The 24,592-nt window shown below is 39.5% G+C and overlaps 2 protein-coding genes across 3 annotated transcripts in view; both read left to right on the forward strand.

Annotated features, from left to right (window-relative positions):
• Positions 1–24,592, forward strand: part of Tusp (WD40 superfamily protein Tusp) — a 29,305-nt gene that overhangs the window by 2,696 nt on the left and 2,017 nt on the right. The window contains exons 2-14 of one of the 2 annotated variants that reach the window (XM_076115321.1): positions 2,843–3,007; positions 14,396–14,578; positions 17,245–17,418; positions 17,770–18,031; positions 18,978–19,078; positions 19,519–19,743; positions 20,062–20,278; positions 20,628–20,822; positions 21,182–21,303; positions 21,455–23,162; positions 23,569–23,794; positions 23,914–24,070; positions 24,219–24,422. In XM_076115321.1, the coding sequence (XP_075971436.1) occupies positions 2,843–3,007; positions 14,396–14,578; positions 17,245–17,418; positions 17,770–18,031; positions 18,978–19,078; positions 19,519–19,743; positions 20,062–20,278; positions 20,628–20,822; positions 21,182–21,303; positions 21,455–23,162; positions 23,569–23,794; positions 23,914–24,070; positions 24,219–24,422 (3,939 nt within the window). The remainder of the gene's footprint in view (positions 1–2,842; positions 3,008–14,395; positions 14,579–17,244; positions 17,419–17,769; positions 18,032–18,977; positions 19,079–19,518; positions 19,744–20,061; positions 20,279–20,627; positions 20,823–21,181; positions 21,304–21,454; positions 23,163–23,568; positions 23,795–23,913; positions 24,071–24,218; positions 24,423–24,592) is intronic. The other variant, XM_076115322.1, reaches the window with a different exon arrangement.
• Positions 6,758–8,455, forward strand: LOC142973529 (lymphocyte antigen 75-like). The gene has a single exon (XM_076115320.1). The coding sequence runs from the start codon at positions 6,832–6,834 to the stop codon at positions 7,783–7,785; it is 954 nt and encodes a 317-aa protein (XP_075971435.1). The 5' UTR covers positions 6,758–6,831; the 3' UTR covers positions 7,786–8,455.

Raw genomic sequence — 24,592 nt, forward strand, 5'->3', positions numbered from 1 at the left:
ATCGACGTTTGAAAATTCTAACTATTGATAGACATATTCCATAACATCAGATTAAAAAAGCGATCTCACCTCTCCAGACTTGTTGATTGCTTTTCCAATCGGATTGTATTTATATTGGTAAGAAATGTGTCCTAATTGGGCGGCGACGCATGGATTAATGGAGTGAGGGTGTCAGATCGCGTAATATCTAGCTAATTGGCAATTTCGCCTTCGATCTCCGGTCTGCCGCCGTTCGGGAGAACATCCCTGCACCGTTACGTGTTGTTAATTGCCTTGGCTTCCTATTAATGCGACCCGCACAAGAGAACATATACGGTATTAAAAATTAGCTGACTAGCGCAACTTCGCTTGCGTCACATAAGAGAGAATGGGTCAGAATTTTCCCCGTTTTTGTAACATTTTTTACTGGTATTCTGCTCCTATTGGTCGTAGTGTGATGATATATAGCCTATAGACTTCCTCAATAAATGGGCTATCTAACACTGAAAGTTTTTTTTCCTGAGATTAGCCAGTAGTTCCTGAGATTAGCGCGTTTAAACAAACAAACAAACAAATTCTTCAGCTTTATAAAATTAAGTAAAGATTAATTAATCGATGTGTGTAAAGCTGTCGGTTCACCGTAGAAGAGAGAACGGTAGAACACCTACTACAGCACACATTTTATGCAGATTACATTATCATATATTTGCTTAAGAGGTTCCTTGTGCCAGAGTTGGAGAATATTGAATGAGTCTAGTGAAGTTGCTTAGTTTAGTAGATTGCGTTAATTAATTACATGTGTTAGTACTTATTTTAAACGTAAACTTTAAAATTCGTAAATTATTAGTATAGCTTCGCACTTTAATCGAATAGTGGAAACGTTTTATGTACCTACTACTACTTTATTTAGCCTTAAATTCTGATATTGCAAATCACAAAGAATAATCTCTTAATTATATTATGTATGTCTGAAAAGAAATGTATTGCACATGTAAGATTACGAGCTAAAATTTATAATAATTTTGTATATTATACAGAAAAAAATAGGGAGATCTTGAGAAATTATATGACGTTACTTGCAATATTTATGCGTATAAGCAAGCTTACAAAGTGCAAGCAAAAAAACTACTTTAAATTTGATCGTTAACCCATTGACTAAGATACCTATTAAGCGGAAAATTGAGAAGTCAAATCATTTAGAGCCAAGATATAAAAGGTTGAAGAGCAGTGATAGCCGAGTGGTATAAGTTGACACCTCCCACGCAAGTGGTCGCAGGTTCGAACCCGAGGCAACACACCAATGACTTTTCGAAGTTATGTGTGTATTAGAAATAATTATCACATGCTCCAACGGTGAAGGAAAACATCGTGAGGAAACCTTGCATGCCTAAAAATTTGTTTAAAACATTTATTGAGGGCGTGCAAAGTCCCCAACCCGCACTTGGCCAGCGTGGTGGACTCAAGGCCTAACCCCTCCCTCATTACGGGAGGAGACCCTTGCCCAGCAGCGGGACAGTAATGGGTTAAATTTATTTTAATTTATTTATATAAAAGGTTTGGTCAGTGACCCGAGTGTTAAGTTCACTAGACATTTCCCAAGATATCCTAGGCGCCTGCTTGTTGGAGATTAGAATGGCTCTCTAACAGCTCAAGAATACACGGCACCGGACGAAACGGATAACGATACAGTTTCCCAAAGCTTGTGGTAAACTGTTACTACTAAATATCACTATAAATGTTTAGTGCGGATATTAGGTACTTTAACGCGCTTAGCTGCCAGATTTGCGGTTATAATTAAGTTTTAGCTAGCTTACATTTTAGGTAGAATGTCTTTACACAATATAGTTTGCTTTGTTGTTTCCGAAAACTAAATATCGGCTTGCGAAATGTGTCTCTGTATTCTCTAAGTTCATAATTCAAGGTTTTTATAGCAAGCCGAAGGTCTGCGCGGGACCGGTGCGCCTACTAACTACGTATACCGGACTTATTTTGGCAAATACATATCCCGATGCATCATTATACCAAAATTAAGCAAAACTTAGCTTTGTTAGTAATTTGTCAATTTCTCTAAGGTTTGCGATAAGTCTAAAAAAAGTATAAGAAAAGAGAGATCGCTTTTCGAATGAATCGGCGCCTCACCTTTGACATTTCATGAAAAACGTTTATCGGAACCTCGTGAGTGGTGGTGAACATTTTGAGAGAGTACTGTGTTTGTGTTCTTGTCTGAAAAGAAAGTTTTCTCATCAATATTATATTCAAAAGTCGTAGGTTGCAGATAGGTGTAATTACTATCTATTTAATACTTTTTAGATATTATAATTCCTTGCCTCGCAATCTACTCGGTTGCATCCTAAAATTAAGCAAAAGAGAATATCAAACTACGGTTTTGAGCAAAATGAGGACGTTCATAGTATTGCTACTGTTTGATATTTGCATATTAAAGTGGTAATAGAGACCACGCCGCTCGGAAACCGTTGGCAAACTGCACGTAACGATACAATACTTAATTAACTTATTAAACTAGTATACGTTTATTACTAGCAGTTACTGTCTAGTATAAATACTAAACTACGATACTGTAATGCTAAGTCTTGATCAACTTTAATAAAAAATGCTAGTCCACGCAATCTAGGCAAGAATAACTTAAATTGATTTATCCACTGTTATAAAAATAAAAGCGAGGTACTGTTGCGTGGAAAAGAAAATTGCATATTTTTTATTCATGTAATCAATTCACATGTCTAATGCTAGACTGCAATTTTAAAGTGGAGCGATTCCGCACCGGTCGTTACTGCAAGGCCAAGGCCGGGTTTGGAGGTTGTTTTATTTGTTGGATCAATTAAAATGTGCTTTATTGTGACAGGAGGAGGGTTGGAAGTTGAACCGCAACAACTATTACCAAGAGGGCTGGCTGGCTACGGGCAACGTGCGGGGCGTCGTCGGCGTCACATTTACATCGTCGCACGCGCGCCGCCCTCACGAACTGCCGCTTCGAACTAACTACAACTTACGTGGACACAGATCAGACGTAAGTTTATATATACCTTTATATACACGTAAGTGTATATTTTATTTGTTATTACGTCAATACTAGCGGACTGGGCCGACTTCTTCCGGGTAAAATACTAAATTTCCTCTGAAAATGTTGATCCTATCGATCCCACACAAACCTCGTACCGACAGTAACAAACATAATTATTAAAAAAAATATAATTTAGTTTAGTTGTTCAGAAGTTATACGCGTACATATATTTCGGTAATTAATTTTTATTTAGATAGTTGTAGGCAAAACAGGTCAAAAGAAAATATGACTCTAGATTGGCTCTACATTGATTAACCGGGAAATCAAGAGGCTTTTGTTTATCGGTTTTCTGACATTCGTTATGCATACTAGTTACTATCTTTTTATTTTATATCAAATGATCTACTTATTTGTAACTAGGTAGTATTCTGGCAGATATGTTGCACCTACAATGCCGAGATGTTTTTTTGTAATATTCCAAATATTTATCAGGTTATAGACATTGCGATCGTTAAAACTCCTTAATAAACGTGTCATTTACAAATGTAGCAATTTAATTAAATTTATGTTGAACCAAATTAAAATTTCTTTGTCACATGTAAGAAAATTTTAATTTTGCGAGTCATAAATTTCGACCGCCTGGTGTGCAATATCATGTGTGTGTGCTATTTCCAATAAACTTTATGTGGATTTGCACTACGCAGAAATACGAATTTATGCCTAACAGAGTTAAGTGTTACTACTGAATTATGTTGAATTTTATCAGATCCTATTACGAAGTTTTAAGATTATTACCTACGTAAAATGATGTCAGGTCAAAAAGTCATTGTTTATATCTTTTTGAGATTGTTATTGAAATAATACAGGAATTAACACAAACACGGTTCTTAAAAAAATAATTATAAAACTCTTGTAAAAAAATGTGTTATTTGTTTCTTGGTAACGATAGCCCTGAAAAAAAGATATTATGTTTGTTACCCTCTACTGATGAAGAACCCTTTTTTCATCGGCATCGTACCCAAAATAAAGTTCCCGAAAATACAAGACAACCCTCTCGTTTCTTATACGGGTATCTTTGGAGAGTTCGTGAAAGGTTTCGTCGGTATTTCAATTTGTGTCTGGTTTTAGATCTCGCTACTTCAAGTTTGACCTAAAATTCGACCACCCGACGGACTCCACGCCAAACAAACTCCACTTTTATGTTTTAATCGACATTGGACACTATAAAAACGAGTTTCGATTTAAATCAGGATTTAAGGGGTGGATCTGATAGTCGATACTTTTTGTCAGACGAGTAAAATATACTTATTTTTTTCCTGTTATTGAATGTCCATTATCGCTAAATAATTAAAAGTACCAAAAATACTAAGAATATGAGAAGATGCGATAAGAATGCGCGCTTTGAATGATCTTGTTAATAGTGCTATAGCACAGGTCGCTACCCTAAATGACTCCAGCACAGTGAATAGTCACCCTGATTGGTTTCCCAATGGCATTATTGAAGTCCTCTTCGGATCAATTATTGGACAACTAGCAGCCACTCTAGCAGATGTAGCCTAATTAAATGATAACGACCTGAAAGCGCACTCCACTACATACATCTAGAAAATTAGCCTATTATGAAAAGCTAAAGCGGTACTACTCTTCTAAACGTCTATTAAATACATATCTAATCTTTCAGTAAATCTATACAAATCCCTCAGCCTAGCAGGATGTCAATAGCTGTGCAGTTTTTACAAATTGACAAATCGCGTGCCGATATAAAATGATAACGGACCCAAATATAAATGTAGATTGATTCGGGTTGTATAACTGGTTACGTAAGGCGTATCTAAGGTATATACTTGTAGTCGTATCTGTAGGTAGATATTGGAAAGGTTCTCTCCGTTTCTCTCAGTTGATGGAAAGCTTGTTTTGTGCCCAAGAGTGCGAGTCTCGGCCGTCTCACTAATGACATTTTATGAATACTACAAGTTCCTCACGAAAATTCGCGTATTAATTATTTTGAGTGAATATTACTTCGACAACTATTCTCGAATTTCACTGGAAAAATACGTCAAAATACTTTTTAATTACAGTTGAAAGCTGTATTACTTAACTGAAAACGTACTGTGTACTCTTTGTACATGTTAGAATGTCGAGGTTCTTTGAAATGTTTACAATAAAGATAAGCGAGTATTTTCACGTAGGTTGGTTCCATGGCGCGTCGACGAACTCGTTTTTATAATACAACGCAATACATAAAATATTTAGGCAATGATATTTTAGTTATGTTCATATCAAAGATCTAAGTAAGTAATTAAAAAACAACAACTCTATTTTACTGTAATAATGTAATTAATTTTAGTGGTATTTCGAAGTAGGTAGGTTTGGACTTTCCGAGTAGGTGAGATGAATGTACTGAGATACGTTGAAATCAAAATATAACGACTTCAATCTAGACGCGGCAGCGTGTCGAACCAAGGAAAATGTATCAAACAAGAAATAATTAATTTAAGAATATCTAAACATTTTAACATTTGACATTATTTGTTATACGTCTTTTTTTTTGTTTTTTCAGAGTTGCCATTACCTTAACACATATTAATATCAGTAATGCGATATGCCGTTAAAAATGTTCATGTACCTAGGTAACTTAAATTATTTTGAATGAAAATTATACTTTCCGGACATTTTCATTAAAATGGGAGATGATAAATTGACACCGGAAATTGGAAGTAAAATACTCTTACCTTTATTAGACCTCTGGGCTCTTGTAGACATTTATTTCAATAGCCATCACTTTTGGTAATATTTTGGTGGTAAAAGTCCTTTTATCTCTATATTTAAAAAAAAAAAACATGAGGTAAAAGGTTAGTCGCATATGACTCTGTTTAACGCTCTTTCAAGTTGAGTGCGATTAGTGTGAGAGAGTTTGTATATATTACAATATTGGTTTACGAGATTGGCACATTAATAAGTGGCTGCTAACAGTTGTTAATATATCATAAGGCTAGTAGCACGTGCAGTCAACAGGCAAAAACGTAATTAAGGAGAAAACTTTGAACGTTTCGTTGTGCCGCCGATCGATGATGTAAACAAATATACCGAACGAAAATCAGCCCAACTTTTAAATAAGTTACAAGTTATTTTGTTTGTTCAACCGAATTATAGGAATTGTGGGGAATAACACGTGCAATATAATCACAACGCGTATTTGACTATAATAATAAATACTATCTAATTGACATATAGTGACCTCTTCTCAATCAAGTAATCTTTGGTATGTTGGTTGTGTACTTAAGCGTATTTCCCAGAAAACAATAACAATATTAAGAGTTATTTTCATGTTTACTGGGACTCTACCAATGGGTAAAACCCATTATGCATGTTTAGTAAATGGCTGTTTGTATGTGACAGAAACTTAAACGCCATTTTCACTCGCTTCAATTTTAATGGATTAATTTGAAACTTTATAATGAAGGATCGAAGACAATTCAATAATTTAAACGTTTAGTCATTTTTCCTTATCAGGATTTATAAATTAGCAATTTGTGAGATTTGCGTAACGCTTTAATTGTCGCCTAAACTAAAAAATAATAAATGGTTAAGAGAAACCCCAACTAAAAAGTTAAAAACCAATTTAATTAAGAATAGTAATGTAATGATAAAAAAAAACATTTTGCCGAAAAAAAAAACATAAAATATAACTACACTCATGTCCCAACAATAAATTGTTTTTGTAAGATAAGAAATTCATATATTAAGTGAGGAGCTCTCGTGGAGCAGTGTCATTACTATCGAAGCTATCCGACGCGCTAACAGTGGTCACGCTACACGTAAACCTCACCATGCTTAAATTAATTATTGCATGTGTACTCTTAACCGTCGCAAGTGTCATTCAGTGTAAATCCGATTATGTTTATCGTCCAAAGGCTGATGGCTGGTTCAAACTACATAAAATCCCCACAATATGGAAGAATGCTTTCTTTCAATGTAATCGCGAAGGTGCAGTCTTGGCGTCACCCATCAATGAAGCAGTACTTAGTGAAATGTTATCAATAATCAGTGCTAACAACGACTCCCTTCAATATTTCACTGGCATTCACGCGAGATTCTCCCCTGGACAGTTTGTGTCCGTAGAAGGTATTCCCTTAGAAAACATGAACGCATCGGATATGTTTCAAGTATTGAATACACAAAATGGAGAGTGCCTCAGCATGGACGGGTACAATATGACCGTTGTATCATGCGAAGCCCGTCTTCCCTACATCTGCTACAAGAAAATCGATGGGATGCTAATGACTGAATGTGGTACATTTGACAAAGCTTACCGATACGTGAATTCAACAGGCAGCTGTTATAAAGTTCACACGGGTCTTAACACATGGTATAATGCGAATTCGATATGTATCTCTGAAGGCGGACACTTGGCCATCATCAATGACGAGCAGGAGGCACTCGAGGTTAAGGATATGATCCCGGAAGACAGACATAATTTCACATGGGACCGCAAATGGGACCATCTGTTCATTGGTCTTCGAGCCTGGGACGATAAGGACACCTATCTTAGTATTCACGGCGAACCTATAAGTCAGCTTTATAACTCGTGGGATGAAAATCAACCTGATCCATATGGACAGCTCTGTGGCGGATTAATCCGAACTGGAAAATTAGACAACGTTTGGTGTGATAAGGAATCATACTTTATTTGCGAGAAGAATCCGCGTAGTATCCGATTCTCAGATGAAGCAATCGGACAGTACGATCAATATATTTATAGTAACAATGATCCAGTTTATTAAAATTCTTTGTTTCCAAAATATCGTTATAAAAGTTAGTCTTTATATTAATACACTGATACATTGATACACGCAATAAAGACAAACTTGTTACTCCAGTCACTGGGCTCCAGAAGTAAGAACATCTTTTATTGGTCAATGTGTACAGTAAAATTTCTGAAGAAAATCAAGACTTACGGGATTAATTAAATGGATTACTTAAGCTTGAAGAGCACTATAATTACACTGTTAAAGATTATTTGGATGTAAATAAAGCTTGGAACTGTGCTTCTTCTATCAAGTCTGATTCTGTCAAAATAATGTATTTATAATTTGATGTAAGACGATTTATTGTGTCAGTCTTTATAAATCTTTCATGTTATTTCATAGAGGCGCCCATAGCCAGTTGCGCTCACCGGTCGGTAAACGATCTGTGGGATATCCACGTCAAAGGCCTCTCGGGCGGCTTGAACAACTTTGACACTAGGTTGACCACTAACCATACGACAAACAAACAAACATATAATTTCATTATTTATATTTTATAAGGCTTCTTTTTTCGACCCTGCACACATTGAATCATTAATTTAACATTGAGACATGAAGATATTGGCGATTAAAAAAAACATGATGTGAGGTTTCTTACTTTGTTTTGAAAAAAAAAATGCAAGTTCAATAAATTTAAGTTCATGCAATTTAAAATGATATGATGACTTAAAATATTTGTTAATATATAAAATAATTGGTTTCGACACTAATTGTTTATATTGGACGGTGTATTATTTTTGTTAATACCTTGAATTGTCTACAATAATACAACTACAGATAAGATATTTTGTTAAAACAAATTTGTATGATATACGCAAGTTATAACTACGGTATCTTGTAACAACATAATGCATATTTGCTATAAATATTATATGAAAAGGCAAATAATAAAGTCAGATTTATAACCGTGAAGTTTACTTATACAAACGATGGTACCTTGTCACGTTCCCGGCGAGAATTCGAGCGAGTGTGTCAAACACGTGATTGCTCCTTCGTATATCTGTAACGTCTCAAATGCCTTCACATCCCGTCTGTTTTCTGTAAGTGGTGTAGCTTATATGAAACGGAGGGTACGTGGAATGTCTAATAATATTGCGTCTGGAGCGCGACGACTATAATTTTCTAATATAGTCTTTTTTCTGTATATTATCGTAGGAGAACGCCTGAGTACGTTTATTTAAATTCTCTTTGTGTTAATATTGTTTCCTTCTATTCTCATTTCTCTTGTCTTGTCTTCTTCTGTTCTCATTCAAGTAGAGGCTAGAGTCGTTATATAGCCAGAAAGTGGAATCAGTGGATGATTTCTCATTGAACTGGCTGTCTATAATAGTATGTTAGTTGCGAATATTATTGTTCCGAATGTCTTTGTGGTATAGTAGAGTACTTGCTTAATTAATGCTATTTTATTGACTGATTTTGTCATATGTATACAGACGTCGTCTTTATATTTGTTATTGCATATTGCATATTTTGTTTATTAATCTTAGTAAGATATGTTTTGGCGCCTGACTGATACATAAGTAACTTTAGTCAAATAAAAACCTGTACTTCAGTGGCGAAGGGTGAGTTTTGTTAAAAGGCAAGCCGGAGCTAAAACTGCTAAAGCTAAAGTTAAGCAACTCTTGGTGCGGTCATTCCATAGGTGGGTGACCGACGCGATGGCGGGCGGCGGCTTGAACAAATTTGACACTAGGTTGACCACTAACCATACGTTAACAGAACAGAATCGTTGTATTGCGATCCGATTTACCAAACTACTTTCATAGTAGGTAAGAACTAAGTAGGTACCTACCTATGAACGAAATCCTACCTATTAGTTCAAATTTCATGTTAAAATAAGTGTTTTAATTTTTAAACACAACTTTGATTGACTCTAAATGCTATCTACTAGAAACAATCGGAGAAATAATAAAAACACTTTACAGCTAGGTACCAATAAGCCATTGATAAATATATAAAGTTATATCGTAGCGAATAACTTAAGGGAATGTTTAAAATACTAATAACCTATATCCTTTGCATTCTGTATTATTTATTTTGGTAGATAGGTACATGTTGCCACTAGGAGCATTTTGAAAACAATGTCACAGAATAATAAGTACTAAAGTAACAATGTCATATATATTATATACTAATACAATACTAAATACAATACTAAAGTGACAATGTCTACACTCTACAACATTAATTTACTGATTAATAACTAATTTAACAATATTTATTGCTTCTACTTCTACCTACTTGTTGTCCATGATCGCAATACACAAACAATAACAATGAAAGTAATACTTACAAATACACGTAAGATACGACCAATACATTCACACAATCACCACGATTTTACACAAAATAATAACATTCATAGATAATTTAACACTATTTAACTCATCCAAATATAATAAACATAATAATCCAAAATAACCTAAAATAGGCGCGCAAAATGAAAACAAAACTAAATCTAAAATCATAAAAGTCATCACAACAATAATTGTTGTGATGACATTTATGATTTTAGATTTAGTTTTGTTTGATTTAGTTTTGAGAGAGAGACAACGATTGCAATTATTGCATTCGTTGTCTCTCTCTCATTAAATATCATTGCATCTCACTCACACATTAGCTAGTTGCCGCGCCGCCCGCGCCGCTGCGCCTGTTGTACCTGCTAGTCGCCCAATAAGCCGATGAATTCCGGGTTACCTCGCCGGTAAAACGCGCCATAGAAAAGTACGTCCGCGTGACGTCATCGACATCTTTTTCGCTTTACGCGATTCCTGCGCGCGCCGCACGGTGGATCGAAAATCGGCTGCAGAAGACATAGGATCTCGATGTCGTGAATGTTATTTTTTTCGCTGAAAATGACTTCTGCTGATCATTACTATTATAAAAAATGACATATGAAGTAATTGTATGCCCAAATGGAAGAGTTATAATTTTTTTAAGAAAAATTTGTATGGAGCTGACATGAAAAATGAGAATATCTCTGGAATCGCAAGGTTGGCCGTTATATCCTCGCACACTGATATAGTACTATTTATTTGTGAATTTTTGACATACTTTATATCGCGGCATCACTTGCGATTATTTTTCTAAAAATCGGCAAAATTTAAAAAAAAAAAATTTGTTTATGATACATTTTAATGCTTAAATGCGACTATAATAAGTGTAATTTACAATATTTTTTATGCTTAGACCAAAACATTCTAAGGAATCACACAATCGTATTACTCCTCCTCGAATGGTGCTCTCTGAACCTCGTATAATCTTTGTTTCGGGCCTCTGAAGCTTCTTCCGAAAGACTTCCAAATGGTACAATAGCATTTACTCCGTTTATCAACAATTTGTGGACTGTTGATGACATGCAGTACCCATCGTACAGTTCCAACTATTTTTCAGCGGTTGTTATTAGGTCTTCATATAATCCAAATACTGAACTTGTAACGACAAGATAAACAATTAATTAAAGTAGATATAAGCAAAACATAAAGAGTGGTCAAGATGATTCCAGCATATTTATGACCTGTTTGGTTCCATTAAAGTTGATAGCTGACGGTGATACCGTATGGGTGAATCCAAAACCCTGCTCACCGCCTCTGTATTGCCTTCCAGTCTAGTTTAGTTTTTCGAAATAATCCAAAGAAGTTGTCATAAATGAAAAAACTGCAGTGGATAACAAAATTGAAGCTCTCGTTCCCTCAATATGTCGATGACATGAAATTAGTCGACCAATTGGTGATGACGATGATTGATGTCAAAATTTGTACATATCTGTCTGAAGCGAAGTCAAATGCGGCCTGCTACCTGTGTTTGGCTAAGCCCACATAAATGAATAAGTTAGATGACTTAGATGCCATTGCGTCAAAAACCGTTTCTTCTGGCGTGTTCGGATAAACATCACTTCGTGCCCGCATTAATGTGATGAAATGTCTTCTACACATAGCGCTTCGTCTCGACTTTAAAAAGTGGTCTGCAAGAGAAGAAGGCCATCAAGAGTTATTGCATCCAAGAAAAAAGCTCATCCAAGATTGATTCAAAGATGATCTCAACCTTTGATCGATCTTGGATGAGTTTTTAGTCGATTAATTTCATGTCTTCGACATTGTGAGGGAACGAGAGCTTCAATTTTGTCATCCACTGCAGTTTTTTCTTTTATGACCACTTCTTTGGATTATTTCGCAAAACTAAACTGGACTGGACGGCAATACATAGGTGGTGAGCAGAGTTTTGGATTCACCCATACGATATCACCGTCTGCTATCAACTTTAATGGAACCAAACCGGTCATAAACGTAATTCGCAGATTTGCTGTGATTCTGAGAGCTATCACAACTGGAAAGTTTAAATACGTGCAGAAATTTAAAGAATACGCTAGAACAACCGCTGAAAAATACTTGGAATTGTACGATGGGTACCTACTGCATGTCTTCAACCGTCCACAAATTGTTGATTAACATAATTGCAGTTAATGCTATTGTAACAATTGGAAGTCTTTCGGAAGAAGCTTCAGAGGCCCGAAACAAAGATTATACGAGGTTCAGAGAGCACCAATCGAGGAGAAGTAATACGATTGTGTGATTTCTTAGAATGTTTTGGTCTAAGCATAAAAAATATTGTAAATTACACTTATTACAGTCGCATTTAAGCATTAAAATGTATCATAAACAACATTTTTTTTTTGAAAATTTTGCCGATTTTTAGAAAAAAAATCGCAAGTGATGCCGCGATATAAAGTATGTCAAAAATTCACAAATAAATAGTACTATATCAGTGTGCGAGGATATAACGGCCAACCTTGCGATTCCAGAGATATTCTCATTTTTCATGTCAGCTCCATACAAATTTTTCTTAAAAAAATTATAACTCTTCCATTTGTGCATACAATTACTTCATATGTCATTTTTTATAATAGTAATGATCAGCAGAAGTCATTTCCAGCGAAAAAAATAACATTCACGACATCGAGATCCTATGTCTTCTACAGCCGATTTTCGATCCACCGTGCGCCGTCGAGTTGTTTGACGGCAATTTTCGGTATGCAACTTTTGCAATGACAAATAGAACAGGCGTTTATTCATTTATTTATTTTTAATTAGTCGTATTGAAAATATTGATGAATGTCGTAATAAATATAGAATTTAATTTAAATAAACGATCTTTTCTTGAGAATAATACACATTTATATGACGCATTTTAAGGAGTGTTCCGAAGGTAAAGCCGGTAGGAATCGGGTTATAGGGAGCCTTCGCCACTGCTGTACTTACTGCTAATTAAATAATTTATTATTTATGACTTAGGTCCTTCCAATTCTGGAAAAGATTCGATGAATACTAAAACGGGTTCTAACAATGATCATAAAGGTTTAGTATGAACAAAATTGATTATATTATAATGCATCAGGTATCTGATATTTTAGGAATATAAAAGTAGGTTTCGAAGAAGTCATAGTACGAGCGGCCTGGCTCGATCGATAGCCGGCAATAAACTTGATCTGAGAATAAAACATAGAGAATAGATAGTGTAGCCGCCTACTGTCCTGCGCAACTCGTAAACCTCGGCTCAGGGCGAGGGTTACTGCTGTGCATGTCCAGAACAATGTGTCGACACAATGTGGGCCTTTTGAGTACCTATGTAAGTATATGTAGTACCACGAACACACATATATCGCAAAATATGATGAAAAAGCAATCCATTTAAATCCACACTATGTAGAAATAACTAGGTATATTATAGGTTGAATAAGAATACGCTAAAGGAGATACCTATCCATACAATAATTTTAAATTAACTCAACAATACTTCGTAAGTATGTACCTATCTCAGAGTTTAAGATCAGTGTGTAGTATCAGTATACGCGTATCACTAACTATCCATTATTCGACCCACGCATGAAACTAACGATTATGCATGTGATAATAAAAGTAGGTAAGTGCTTGCCTACTTAACACAATACTTTTTGTTCATTAGAAAAAATATATACGCGGTCAAATTTATAAAACTTTATATGTCGGTTAATATTAATCCTCGGCGTACGTAGTTTCCTAGGATCTTCTTTAATCTCAATTGATATACCTCGACCATTCAATAAAATTTAATTACTTCCTCAGACAAATAATCGAGGAAATCCTCTTTTTGTAGTAAGGGATCAGATGACAATGACATTTTTATGGGACCACACGATTTGAATATTATCTTCAATCCTGAAAAGAAAATCCTGCTTGTTGGACTGTAATATCCGTTATGTTTAAAACCATACGCCTTTTTCTATCTTAAGATATTTGGCTTTGCTAAATCAAATAAGTATCTTTTTGAATAATACTCGGTCTGCAACTCGATTCCTTACCAATATCGACTACCGACAACCAGCTACTTATCGATAAATTTTGTGTGAAAATCTGATCAGCGCTCCAACGGGTGTCGTAGGAACTAATTTAGCAGTACATTTTAAATGTCAAATTTACGATAATCGACAATACCGACTGTAGAGAATCGTGCTACAGTTTTAAAAACGGAATACTTACATGTTGAGAGTTCTGTGGTTGTTGTAACAGTGATCTCATTTAGTCTGTAGCTAATTGTGTTTATTTCTCAGGTAATCCTGGTAAAATGGAACGAGCCTTACCAGAAGTTAGCGTCGTGTGACAGCAGCGGGGTGATTTTCGTATGGATCAAGTACGAGGGCCGCTGGAGCATCGAGCTCATCAACGACAGAAGCACGCCCGTCACACACTTCTCCTGGTCACACGATGGACGAATGGCCCTTATTTGTTACCAGGTATTTATTGGAACTTGCTCGTTTTGTTACAAATTATAGTCTTTATATATGTGTGTGTTGCGTTGTCAAGGGGATCTGAGAATGGTTTAGATTCACAAAAAAAAAAAAACTCGCGTCACAGTTTTCGTTGCCATACTCATCCGAAACGGCTTCACCAATTCTCATGAAATTTTGGGAGCATATTGAGTAGGTCTGAGAATCGGCCAACATCTATTTTTCATACCCCTAAGTGACAATATGTTTTTTTTTAATTTACATGGCAAAACAACGTTTGCCGGGTCAGCTAGTATATGCATAAAACTCTTTCGTTATTGAGTGTCTAACTGATGGACAACTCACAGCTACCAGAGCGTAGAAAATTGTGGTATGAAGAATATTTATGAAATGTAGAGGAGCGCTAAGAGAGATTTCTTGGAAATTCCCTCCGAAGGGGGTAAATTCCACGCAGCCAAAACCGCGGGCGGAAAGCTAGTGCATTATCAAACTAAATGATATGCAAGTCGTATTGTGTCAAGATATCTTTAGGGGTTTTTCTTTTAAACCCTGGTCAATTCGGTTTTATATTTTTTAAGTTATTAATTTTGCAGTACCTACCTATATGACTATGAAGTTTGTTCAAAGTCATATTGGAGAGTACCTACACCAAATTGTTTACATAGTACGTTATTAAAGATTCCTTAGCCTACCTGTGCCGTAACTACAAGTCTACAATAGGTATAGCGAGAGTAAACGTTATTTTAATACCGCGTAATTAAAGTTAATTACTTCGTTTAATTGGTCCACGTAGGCACACGAAGTTGTATAGGAATTACCTGAAGCATTGTTGAAAACCTTCACAATGTGGAGCTACGACTGCTCTGTACCTTCGTATTGTTACTAAAGTAAATTGGATTTGTACCAATAATCGTGCATATAAACCGATAATTTATATTTTCCATACACACGGAACGGTACTGAAGATTTTAATTAAAGTGATGGTATCTATTCATATACATAGGTACTACGTTTTTCAATTAAAAGCGTGATGGAGTAAGGCAATATCTTTTTATCCAGGCCTTTGCCTTTGATTCACCTTCGACATATCGACAACGTGTCAGTTCAATTTGGCAACGTGATGTGCATCCACGTGAATGGGCCAGAGCGTCCGCCGGCTCAGTTAAAATGTCGCATCAATTTGCTAAAAGGCTTCCTCGTGAAGCCAGCCGTCGAACGTTACGCGACACCTTTTCAACAAACAAACTTAAAACGTGGTAAGAAAGGTGTGCCCAATATTGCGGGGGTGTGCTGATCTTTCAGATTTACGTTTTAGACGCAATTTGTAGAATAAAAGCTTTAAAAATAAATTTTCTTAAAAATCGTTTGGGCAACCACTGTTTGGATTGTATTTTCGAAAAACAGCTGCGGGCAATCTGAGACTTCCGACCGACCCGAGCCACTTACATTTGATATAGAATAAGGACAGCAACCAACTATTGGGATATTTTTAATGACTCGAAACTCCCGTAACAACAAACTTACTGCACCATGTTACGTAAAGTATTCGTTTGACTGTGAACTTGCCACAAAAATTACGTGTTCTTTTACATTTATGAAAAATCCATGTGAACGTAGACTGAGCTCGATGATTTTATCTGATGCGAACTAAAAATATTAGTGTGACAGCACATAATTCTGTTTACAATACAAAAGGAGTATTTTCTGTGCCTCCGGTTACAAGGTTTCTCAATAACTAGGACATGAGGGCCTTGACAATATGATTTTTGGCACAATTCCCTTAAAGCGTCGGGTTCTTTTATGCTAATGTTGGCAAGCAATCCACTAGGGAACACCCTGTACTGATGGAAAAGTTTTGTTAGATGACAATAAAATTGTGAAATCGGTTCGGGTCGATAAACTTAGTAGCGGTTAGAGGTCCAATCCAATTTATTATAAGTTCAGTGTGATCGTAGACGTTATAAGAGATGAAATCTTTCGGGTTGATTGATAGCCTTTTTTCTACGGTTTACGGGCAACGTTGTTATTGTTATTTCTTCCTTATTTTCACTACCGACTTGAATTCATTCTCTCCAGATGTTTTTACGAAACACTACAAAAAACACGGGATTTATTTGATTACTCTACATTTATTTACGTATGGATAGAATAAAGGTTTAGATTGAATAAAGGTATTCTGATACCAAACGACACTAATTGACATGTTGAAATTCGCTTTATCTTTCAAATCAGCACTTGGAATAAAACATCGTCCGTGTCTATTTATTGCGGGCGGCGGGTTAACTCCGCTGGGTATAAAGTTGTCACCGGGCAGCATCGATACTGCACTACCTGAGTTTAAATTTAAACGTTTGCCGGTCACTTCGGACATTTATTTTAATGCGATAGTCAATACGTGTTAATAGTATAAGATTTTTTTATCTATTTACAATCAGTCATTAGATTTAACTAAATGACATATGCTTGGTTTTTGAGTTATCTATTCAAACTGTCATGTTTATAACAGCCTACACACTATTGAATATATAAACTACCGCTAAATGGACCTCAGAAGCCGGGCATTAATTTGGCTTCATCAATTTTATCGACAGCACATTCGATCATCGAGCGTCTCTTTAAATAAATACAGCTTCAAATTGAAGGTGGTGTTTAATTGTATTATTGTTAAACAGGACGGGTTCGTTCTCGTGGGCTCGGTGGCTGGTCAGCGCTACTGGTCATCCATGTTGTCTTTGGACGCGCGCATCACGTGCGGCTGCTGGACTCCCGACGACAACCAGGTGTACCTCGGCACTGCCTCCGCGCAACTCGTCGTTATGGACGTGCATGGTGCTATGGTGTCACAGGTAACCTTGGCGTAATTACTGTATACCTTTAAGTTTATTTTTAAAATTTTCTACAAATCTTTAGGCTTACTTCTGATAGTATCGAGTCCAAAATCTAATTCGATTCGGTCAATCAAATATCGAATCGTAGTTTTAAATTTCAAAGCGCGTGATTAAACACTACCTACGATTTGACATTTGTTCGAACCAATCAAATTGAACGTCTTGGTACTGTCGGGATTAAGCCTGCTGATAAAGCCAAGAATACCGTACTGTGAGTACGTACGTAGTAATAAACCGTACAACGAATTGTTCAAAAATAGCTACCTCTTTTCTTTAGATCCTTATAACGAGTCTCATTACGATCTACAGGTTCAGTTAGTAGCAGAAGGTGGAATCACAGCAATGGCGTGGTCGTGTGAGAAATTCAAAATGGAGGAAGGTGAAGAGGGGGGCGAGAACAATGGCGGCCACGTCCTAGCCGTAGCACTGGGGAACGGGGAGATAGTGCTGCTACGAGGCCATGACGACGTCAGCCCTGTGAGGGTCAAGACCGGCCTGAGAGGGAACACCCTGGCCATGGAGTGGGCCAATTCTAGAGAGCTGTTGGCTGTAGCTGGCACTTTATTGGCTGGTGAGTGACTTTCTCTGAAATAATACTTTTTGTGACTGGGATTTTGTTATTATTTCAATAATCACTGCATAGTATGAAGCAAAGTCGCTTCCCGCATCTGTCCCTATGTCTTTATGTATGTTTGCTTAGAACTTTAAAACTACGCAACGAATTTTGATGCGGCTTTTTTATTACATAGAGTAATGCAATAGGAAGGAGGAGATATTTTTGTAAAGTATCTGCTTAAACCGGACGAAGCCGGAGCAGGTCGCTTGTCTAATAATTTGATGTGCTGTCTTCTTATTTTACTTTAGATAGTACCTTAAAAGTCATAAGTACAATTCATGCGTAGTTTCTCGCAAGCCTAAACACGTTTACTAGGTTCATAAATTGGTAGGAAGTCAAACCAATCAATATAAGACTTTCAACTTTATTAACTACATATTTAACGCCACTATCAGCTACACCAAGTATCTATAAAACATGTTATCTAGCAATCTGTCTAAACAGTTTCTATGGAGCCTTGATATTGATAAATTGATGTGTTAAAGCGAACTATTCTGTCGGTTTGATAAACGACGCTCTAGCTCTGCTGAACCTTTTCAATACAACCGTACACCGTTACACATAGCGAAAATATCTAGCTATTTGAAGCAGGCCATTAGTGCATCGTCATATCTTACTGTAATCGATTAACTAGGGGTCAATATAATAAAAAATATTTTGATACTTACGTCTTAAGTTTACACAGATTGCTTTGCCAAGTGGAACATAAGGTATAATAATTGCCAAACGCTAAAAACACTTTTTTGTGACTTTTTTATCAATTAACCACTAAAAAAAAGGTATTCATAATCAGGTATAGTTTAAGGCTTTCATTAGAAGTCCCTTACGTTTTTACTTCTAAATGGATACTGGTAAATATACGGTATAGTTTGGTTTCATTAATAACGGTGTGTATTCACAGAGGCGGACGAGCCGGCCGATGCGCCGCCGTACAAGAACGTGGTCAAGTTCTACTCGGACACCGGCGCTCTCATCTATACCGTCCTTATACCTTATACACAGGTATTTACATATTTTTACTTAACTCTAATTTACTTTACTATGTTTGCTGAATTCACCTTGAGATTGTTGTACCACTCGTAGACAACCAGTTTTTTGGTGCGTATGAGCTCTATACCCGCTGGTGATACGAGCGTGCACGTACGAACCCGCAAAAGTATACGCTCTTAGAATATAACGTCAAATTAGAAACATATAGATAGACAAATTAGACAATGAAACTAAAGGGGTCGTTTTTTTTCGAATGTAGTACGCAGGCTTCGTAATCACTACGAGTGTGCGTATATCATGTGACAACAATATAAAGGAGAGGAGTGCAGATAATGAGAAGGCAACGACGGCGTCTTACGGTCCTGCGCTTCTCTCATTAATCTCTAGTGCGCTCTCTGTGGAGGCGTAGAAGCAGTGCACGTATATCATGCTTGATGGTTGCATGTTCGCAGGCGCGCGTGACGGCGCTGACGTGGGGGCACGCGGCGCGGCGGCTGTTCGTGGGCGTGGGCGGCGCGGTGTGCACGGCGCGCGTGTGGCGCGTCGTGGCGCCGCTGCAGCTGCTGGCGCGCGTGCGGGCGGCGCAGGCGCTGCGCGACCCGCGCCTGGCGCCGCGCCTGCCGCTGCCGCCGCGCCTGCAGCCCGCGCTCGCCAACCTCTTCGCTCACACCATACGGGTAACGATAAATTAATATAATAAGCTGGAATAATAATAATCGCGTAGATGTCCACCGTGCCTCTTGTGAAGTCTATGCGATGTAGGCGACTCTTATCAGTCAGGGACGTGTATTATCTAACTTTTTAACTAAATCGACTCGTATAATGATCGAATAAACGAGTCGAAGTCACAGATGGACTTCGTTACATTTACATACACATATAAATACGATTTAGGATCAACAAATCCCACAAAAATTAACTTGATGAAACAATAAACTTAAGTCATAAAATTTACTATAATGTGTATTTAATATAATATTTAATTAAATTTCCAGTGCAACGTGCCTGAAACGAACGAGCTTCGTCGTTTCGTGTCCCGCCCGCCGGCGGCCGGCGGTCGGCTACACTGCACCATGCTGCGGCACGACGACGAGGAGGCCGGCGCCTACACGCTGTACCTCGAGCACCTCGGCGGACTCGTGCCGCTGCTCAAGGGACGTCGGACCAGCAAGATTAGACCCGAGTTCGTTATATTCGATCCGCAAGCTGAAGGTATTGAACGTGTACATAAATATGTGCTTGTAATTTATATCTCTCTGAATGAAAGGGTAGAAAATTAAGTAAGAAATGGCATAAATCACTCAGTCAAACTTTACAACTTTTCTTAATAGTTAATGACTAACTTTCGTGACTTACCTACTATTATTATCGGCTGTGAAAAACCGGCTATCTATTGACAAATATTCGTATGAAAATCAGATTAGCGCCTTTAGCCTATTTCGCGACAACTATTTTCGTCAAGTATTTTTTGACTTCAAACGCCAATGTCGTGGTCGTCGACTATAGGATGAACTATAAAAAATGCAAGAACGATTAACCGTGTCGATGTGGTTGCGTGCAGTGGAGCAGGTGACGAGCGCGGTGGTGGTCCGCGCCAGCAGCAGCAGCAGCAGCGGCGCGGGCAGCTCGTCGAGCGGCGGCGCAGCATCGCCCCGCGCGCCCCGCACGCCGCGCGCCGCGCGCCACCCGCCGCCGCACCACGCGCCGCGCGAGCCCCGCGCGCACACCTCCTCCTCCGACACCGAGCGGGAAGAAGGTGACGAGCGTTCCATTCCGTCCCTTGAAAATTATTCATTTCAAAACCTGCAGACTGAACCAAATCCGCAGGGAAACGGGGAGAATCCCGCCCCGTGTTTACAATTTTCGCTGCGAAAGAAGAGTACCATAGAAAGAACCATTTGCGCAATGATGCTACGACGCCTACGACCCAGTCGATCGGAAGAGCCGTGGGCCAATAAGGAACTAAACACAGATTACGCGCTCTATGTACAATATTGTGCTCGCTCATAGTAAACACGTATATTTTGAATAGATTGTTTACATATTCGACGACGAAATGTCAAAAATATGTTTTTAACATTTCCAATCTTATACTCTAATATTACAAATGCATAGGATGTTCCGGGTCTCCGAGACTACAGAGACGCAGACGTGCCCGTGAGAGACGAAAGGTACGCAGCACTAGTGAAAAAGACGAACCGCCGGACGAACTCGCTTATATAGACTCTTTACCAGAGGTAAGACTCGACAAAATTCATAATTAAGGTCTGTAAAATTACAGCGCTCTTTTAGGACACTAGCTGATTAATTGGCTAGCAAACATAACTAAAAGGTGAAAAATATATAAGCTGTCAATGAATCACTTTTTAACGAATGTTTTTGTTGCAGGACGTACGCTTAGTAGAAGTAACATCTAATATTTGGGGAACTAAGTTTAAAATGCACGGTTTAGCTAAAAATGTTCCCGCCAATCTAGGTCAAGTCACGTATAAAACGTCATTGCTCCACTTGCAACCGAGGCAGATGACTCTCATGATCACAGAACTAAGGGACGACTACCCCGTCGGTCCAGACCCTAATTTTAACCCTAATATATTCTCGGAAGACGAAGAAGAAGTATTCCAGTCCAACGATTCCAATGATTCTCCGTCGCACACTAATAATAATATCCGCAGAAAGTTGACCCTCAACGAAAGAATGAACAATTCTAATAATGTAAATCAAAACGATAGTTTCGCGTCCAATAATAATAATACAAACGGGCCGTCCCTCGCAAGAGCCGAATCGTACGACGAGTTCCCTTACATAGACACTAGTGACACCGTCAACAATGTGCCGGAGAGCGTGTACTCGACGCCGGTGCGGCACCAGACCCAGCCTGCCGAGAGGAGGGTCAACAACCCCGCCGGAGTGCCCAACCGACACGCTATATCGCCACTCAGGTGTGAAAGTTCAGTGCCTACTTTGCAGTCGCCTAAAAATGCAGTAGCACCAACAGATATCATATTTGAAAGGCCTTCCCCACAAACTGTGACTTGTGGAGGTCGAGGCGACTTCTGTGGCGGAAGAACTGACTACAGCGTCCGAGGAGATAACGTGTCACTCAAAGGGAATCTCTCCAACATAGAACAGCAGTCGTTTAGTTTGAACCTGAGTCTCGAACCGAGTAGACAGGTCACTATAAAGAAATGCGACAACCACGTCACTGATAATTGTCTCTCCAAACTACGCAAAAATATTTGTAGCAGAGGCGAATCCGCATCGTACGATATGAATACGAGGATACTTAAGTCGTTGTGTAATAAAAATTATGAGCACGAAGTACACCCAGACGCTCTGAGCAAACGCGGTGACGCACTGAAACACCTGCAGAAAGGCGAGGATTTAAAATTCATCGACGAAGAAACCCCAGTAGACACGACTATCAACAATCTCACGGATAAAGGTCGAGAAGTGAAAGTGCAGAGAACGACGACCGTGGTGCCGATCAGTCCGGTGTGCGCCACCGTGCCCGTGTACGACACCATGACCCGCAGCTGCAGCGTCGGCTACCTCGACCTCGTGGACCCGCAGGTGCTGCTCGCGCAGGTCAGCCTCACGGCGCTGCGGGCCGAGCCGCCGCGCAGGCTCGTGCTCGTCAACAACAAGCGGCACCGCCGGCAGAGGAGACACGTCCGCGACACCAACATAAAACACGCCGAGAACGCGAAGACGCCTAGCCTGAGGAGGTGCGGGAAGTCGAGGAGCCTCGACTCCAGCGAGATGTCGCTGACCGTCGACAAGAGCAAGAGGCAATCGCGAGTGGACACGGTCACGCCGAAGGCGGACGCGACGTCGGCCAACTCCAGCAGCCGCTGCAACAGCACGGGCGGCGAGGACACGGGCGCCACGAGCGCGGAGGACAACCCGCGGCGCTCGCGGCGCGACTACCCCGTGTGCACGGCGTGCCGCCTGGTGTCGCCCTACGACCGGCGCCACGTGGACGCGCGCACCTACGTGTGCGTGGCGTGCTCGTCCCGCGCCGCGCCGCCCGCCGCGCCCGCGCCGCTGCCGCGCGCCGCCACCGACAGCGACTCCGACTACAGCAAGTATTATAGTTAGTACGATAAGTAGACGCTTACTCTCACCCGCCGACCGGCACGCTCGCGGATTCTACTGACGTCCACAGGTGATCGGGTAACGAACGACGGCTTTCTTTCCCGGGCTGCACCCTTAGAACGAGCTAGACCCTTTCGTCACCGCGGAGTTCGCAGGCCGGGACGCGGCCTCGACTCCTCGCCCCGTCAGGGGTCGGCAGAGCACGGCTAGCCTGGCCATCTAGAGCTAAAGCGACTCACTCACGACTGACGCCGAAAGCTTACACGCTTTGAACCCTTTAGCAGCGCGCTTTGTAAGATCGCATGAGGCTTTGGTAGGAGTCTACGCGGCACGGCCACAGGTAGAGTATGAGACGCGTCGGCTGAGGCGTTACGAAAATACGAATACGATTTTTCCGTGAGCAGGTTCGCTGGAACAGTTGGCGTTGCGGCTTCTGGCTTCGCGTTCGTCGCGCAAGGCGGCGAGCCGGGAGGCGGCGGCGGCGCGGGAGACGAGCTCGGCGCCGGCGTCGCCGCGGCCGCGCCCGGCGCGCAGCCACCCCGCCAGCCCCGCGCCCGCCTCGCCCGCGCCCCGCTCCGCGCCGCGCCGCCAGCGGTACTCCTCCGCCTCGCCTATAAGGTTAGTCTTGATGTTAGTGTCGTGAAATTCTATGTATTTACCGCTAAATGTAATTAACTAAATAAGGAGCTTTATTAATTGTATTTGTTTATTATTTGTCCCATTTTTACGATAACTTTGCATTCCTGCAGACAACTCTTGAACTCCCCGTTATTGAATCGGAGAAGAAACAAGAAACCGTCCGAGAGTTCCGACGACGAGTATTCTACGGGCGGAGGGTACAGCGAAGTCAACGGCAGGAATTATAGGGACCTAGAGAGTTTCCAGAAAGCGCAACTTAGAAATAAGGTAAAGTGATTATTGGTTCGTATGCGATGGGTTTTATCACGATTGATCTTATGTTCTTAGAAACACTTGATTGATCTTATGTTTGAAATTGTCTAATGATATCGTGCTAGCTACAAAGAAAATAATGATTGTTATTTAATATGTTCAGTTAAAGCGCGCGGGAGGCACGCTAGGCACGGCGACGTCGTCCAACAGCAGCGACAGCCGCGGCAGCAGCTCGCGCCGCCAGCTCGTGATGCACAACAAGGCGCCCATGTGGAACGAGAACAGCCAAGTCTACCAGCTCGACTTCGGCGGCCGCGTCACGCAAGAGTCTGCTAAAAATTTCCAAATTGAATATCATGGAAAGCAGGTATGGCAATATTTTTATTTAATGTTATAAACTTGTAGATAAGGCTCACTTACAAATCGGACTATAAGCATTAATAAAATAGTGCAAAACTTGCCTACTTACCCAACTAAGACAGACTGTTAACATTGAAGATTAAAATTATAGCTTTTTTTTGCATTATTTTGACTCTC

This window comes from Anticarsia gemmatalis, chromosome 6, assembly GCF_050436995.1.
Source record: "Anticarsia gemmatalis isolate Benzon Research Colony breed Stoneville strain chromosome 6, ilAntGemm2 primary, whole genome shotgun sequence".
Taxonomy (NCBI): Eukaryota; Metazoa; Arthropoda; class Insecta; order Lepidoptera; family Erebidae; genus Anticarsia; species Anticarsia gemmatalis.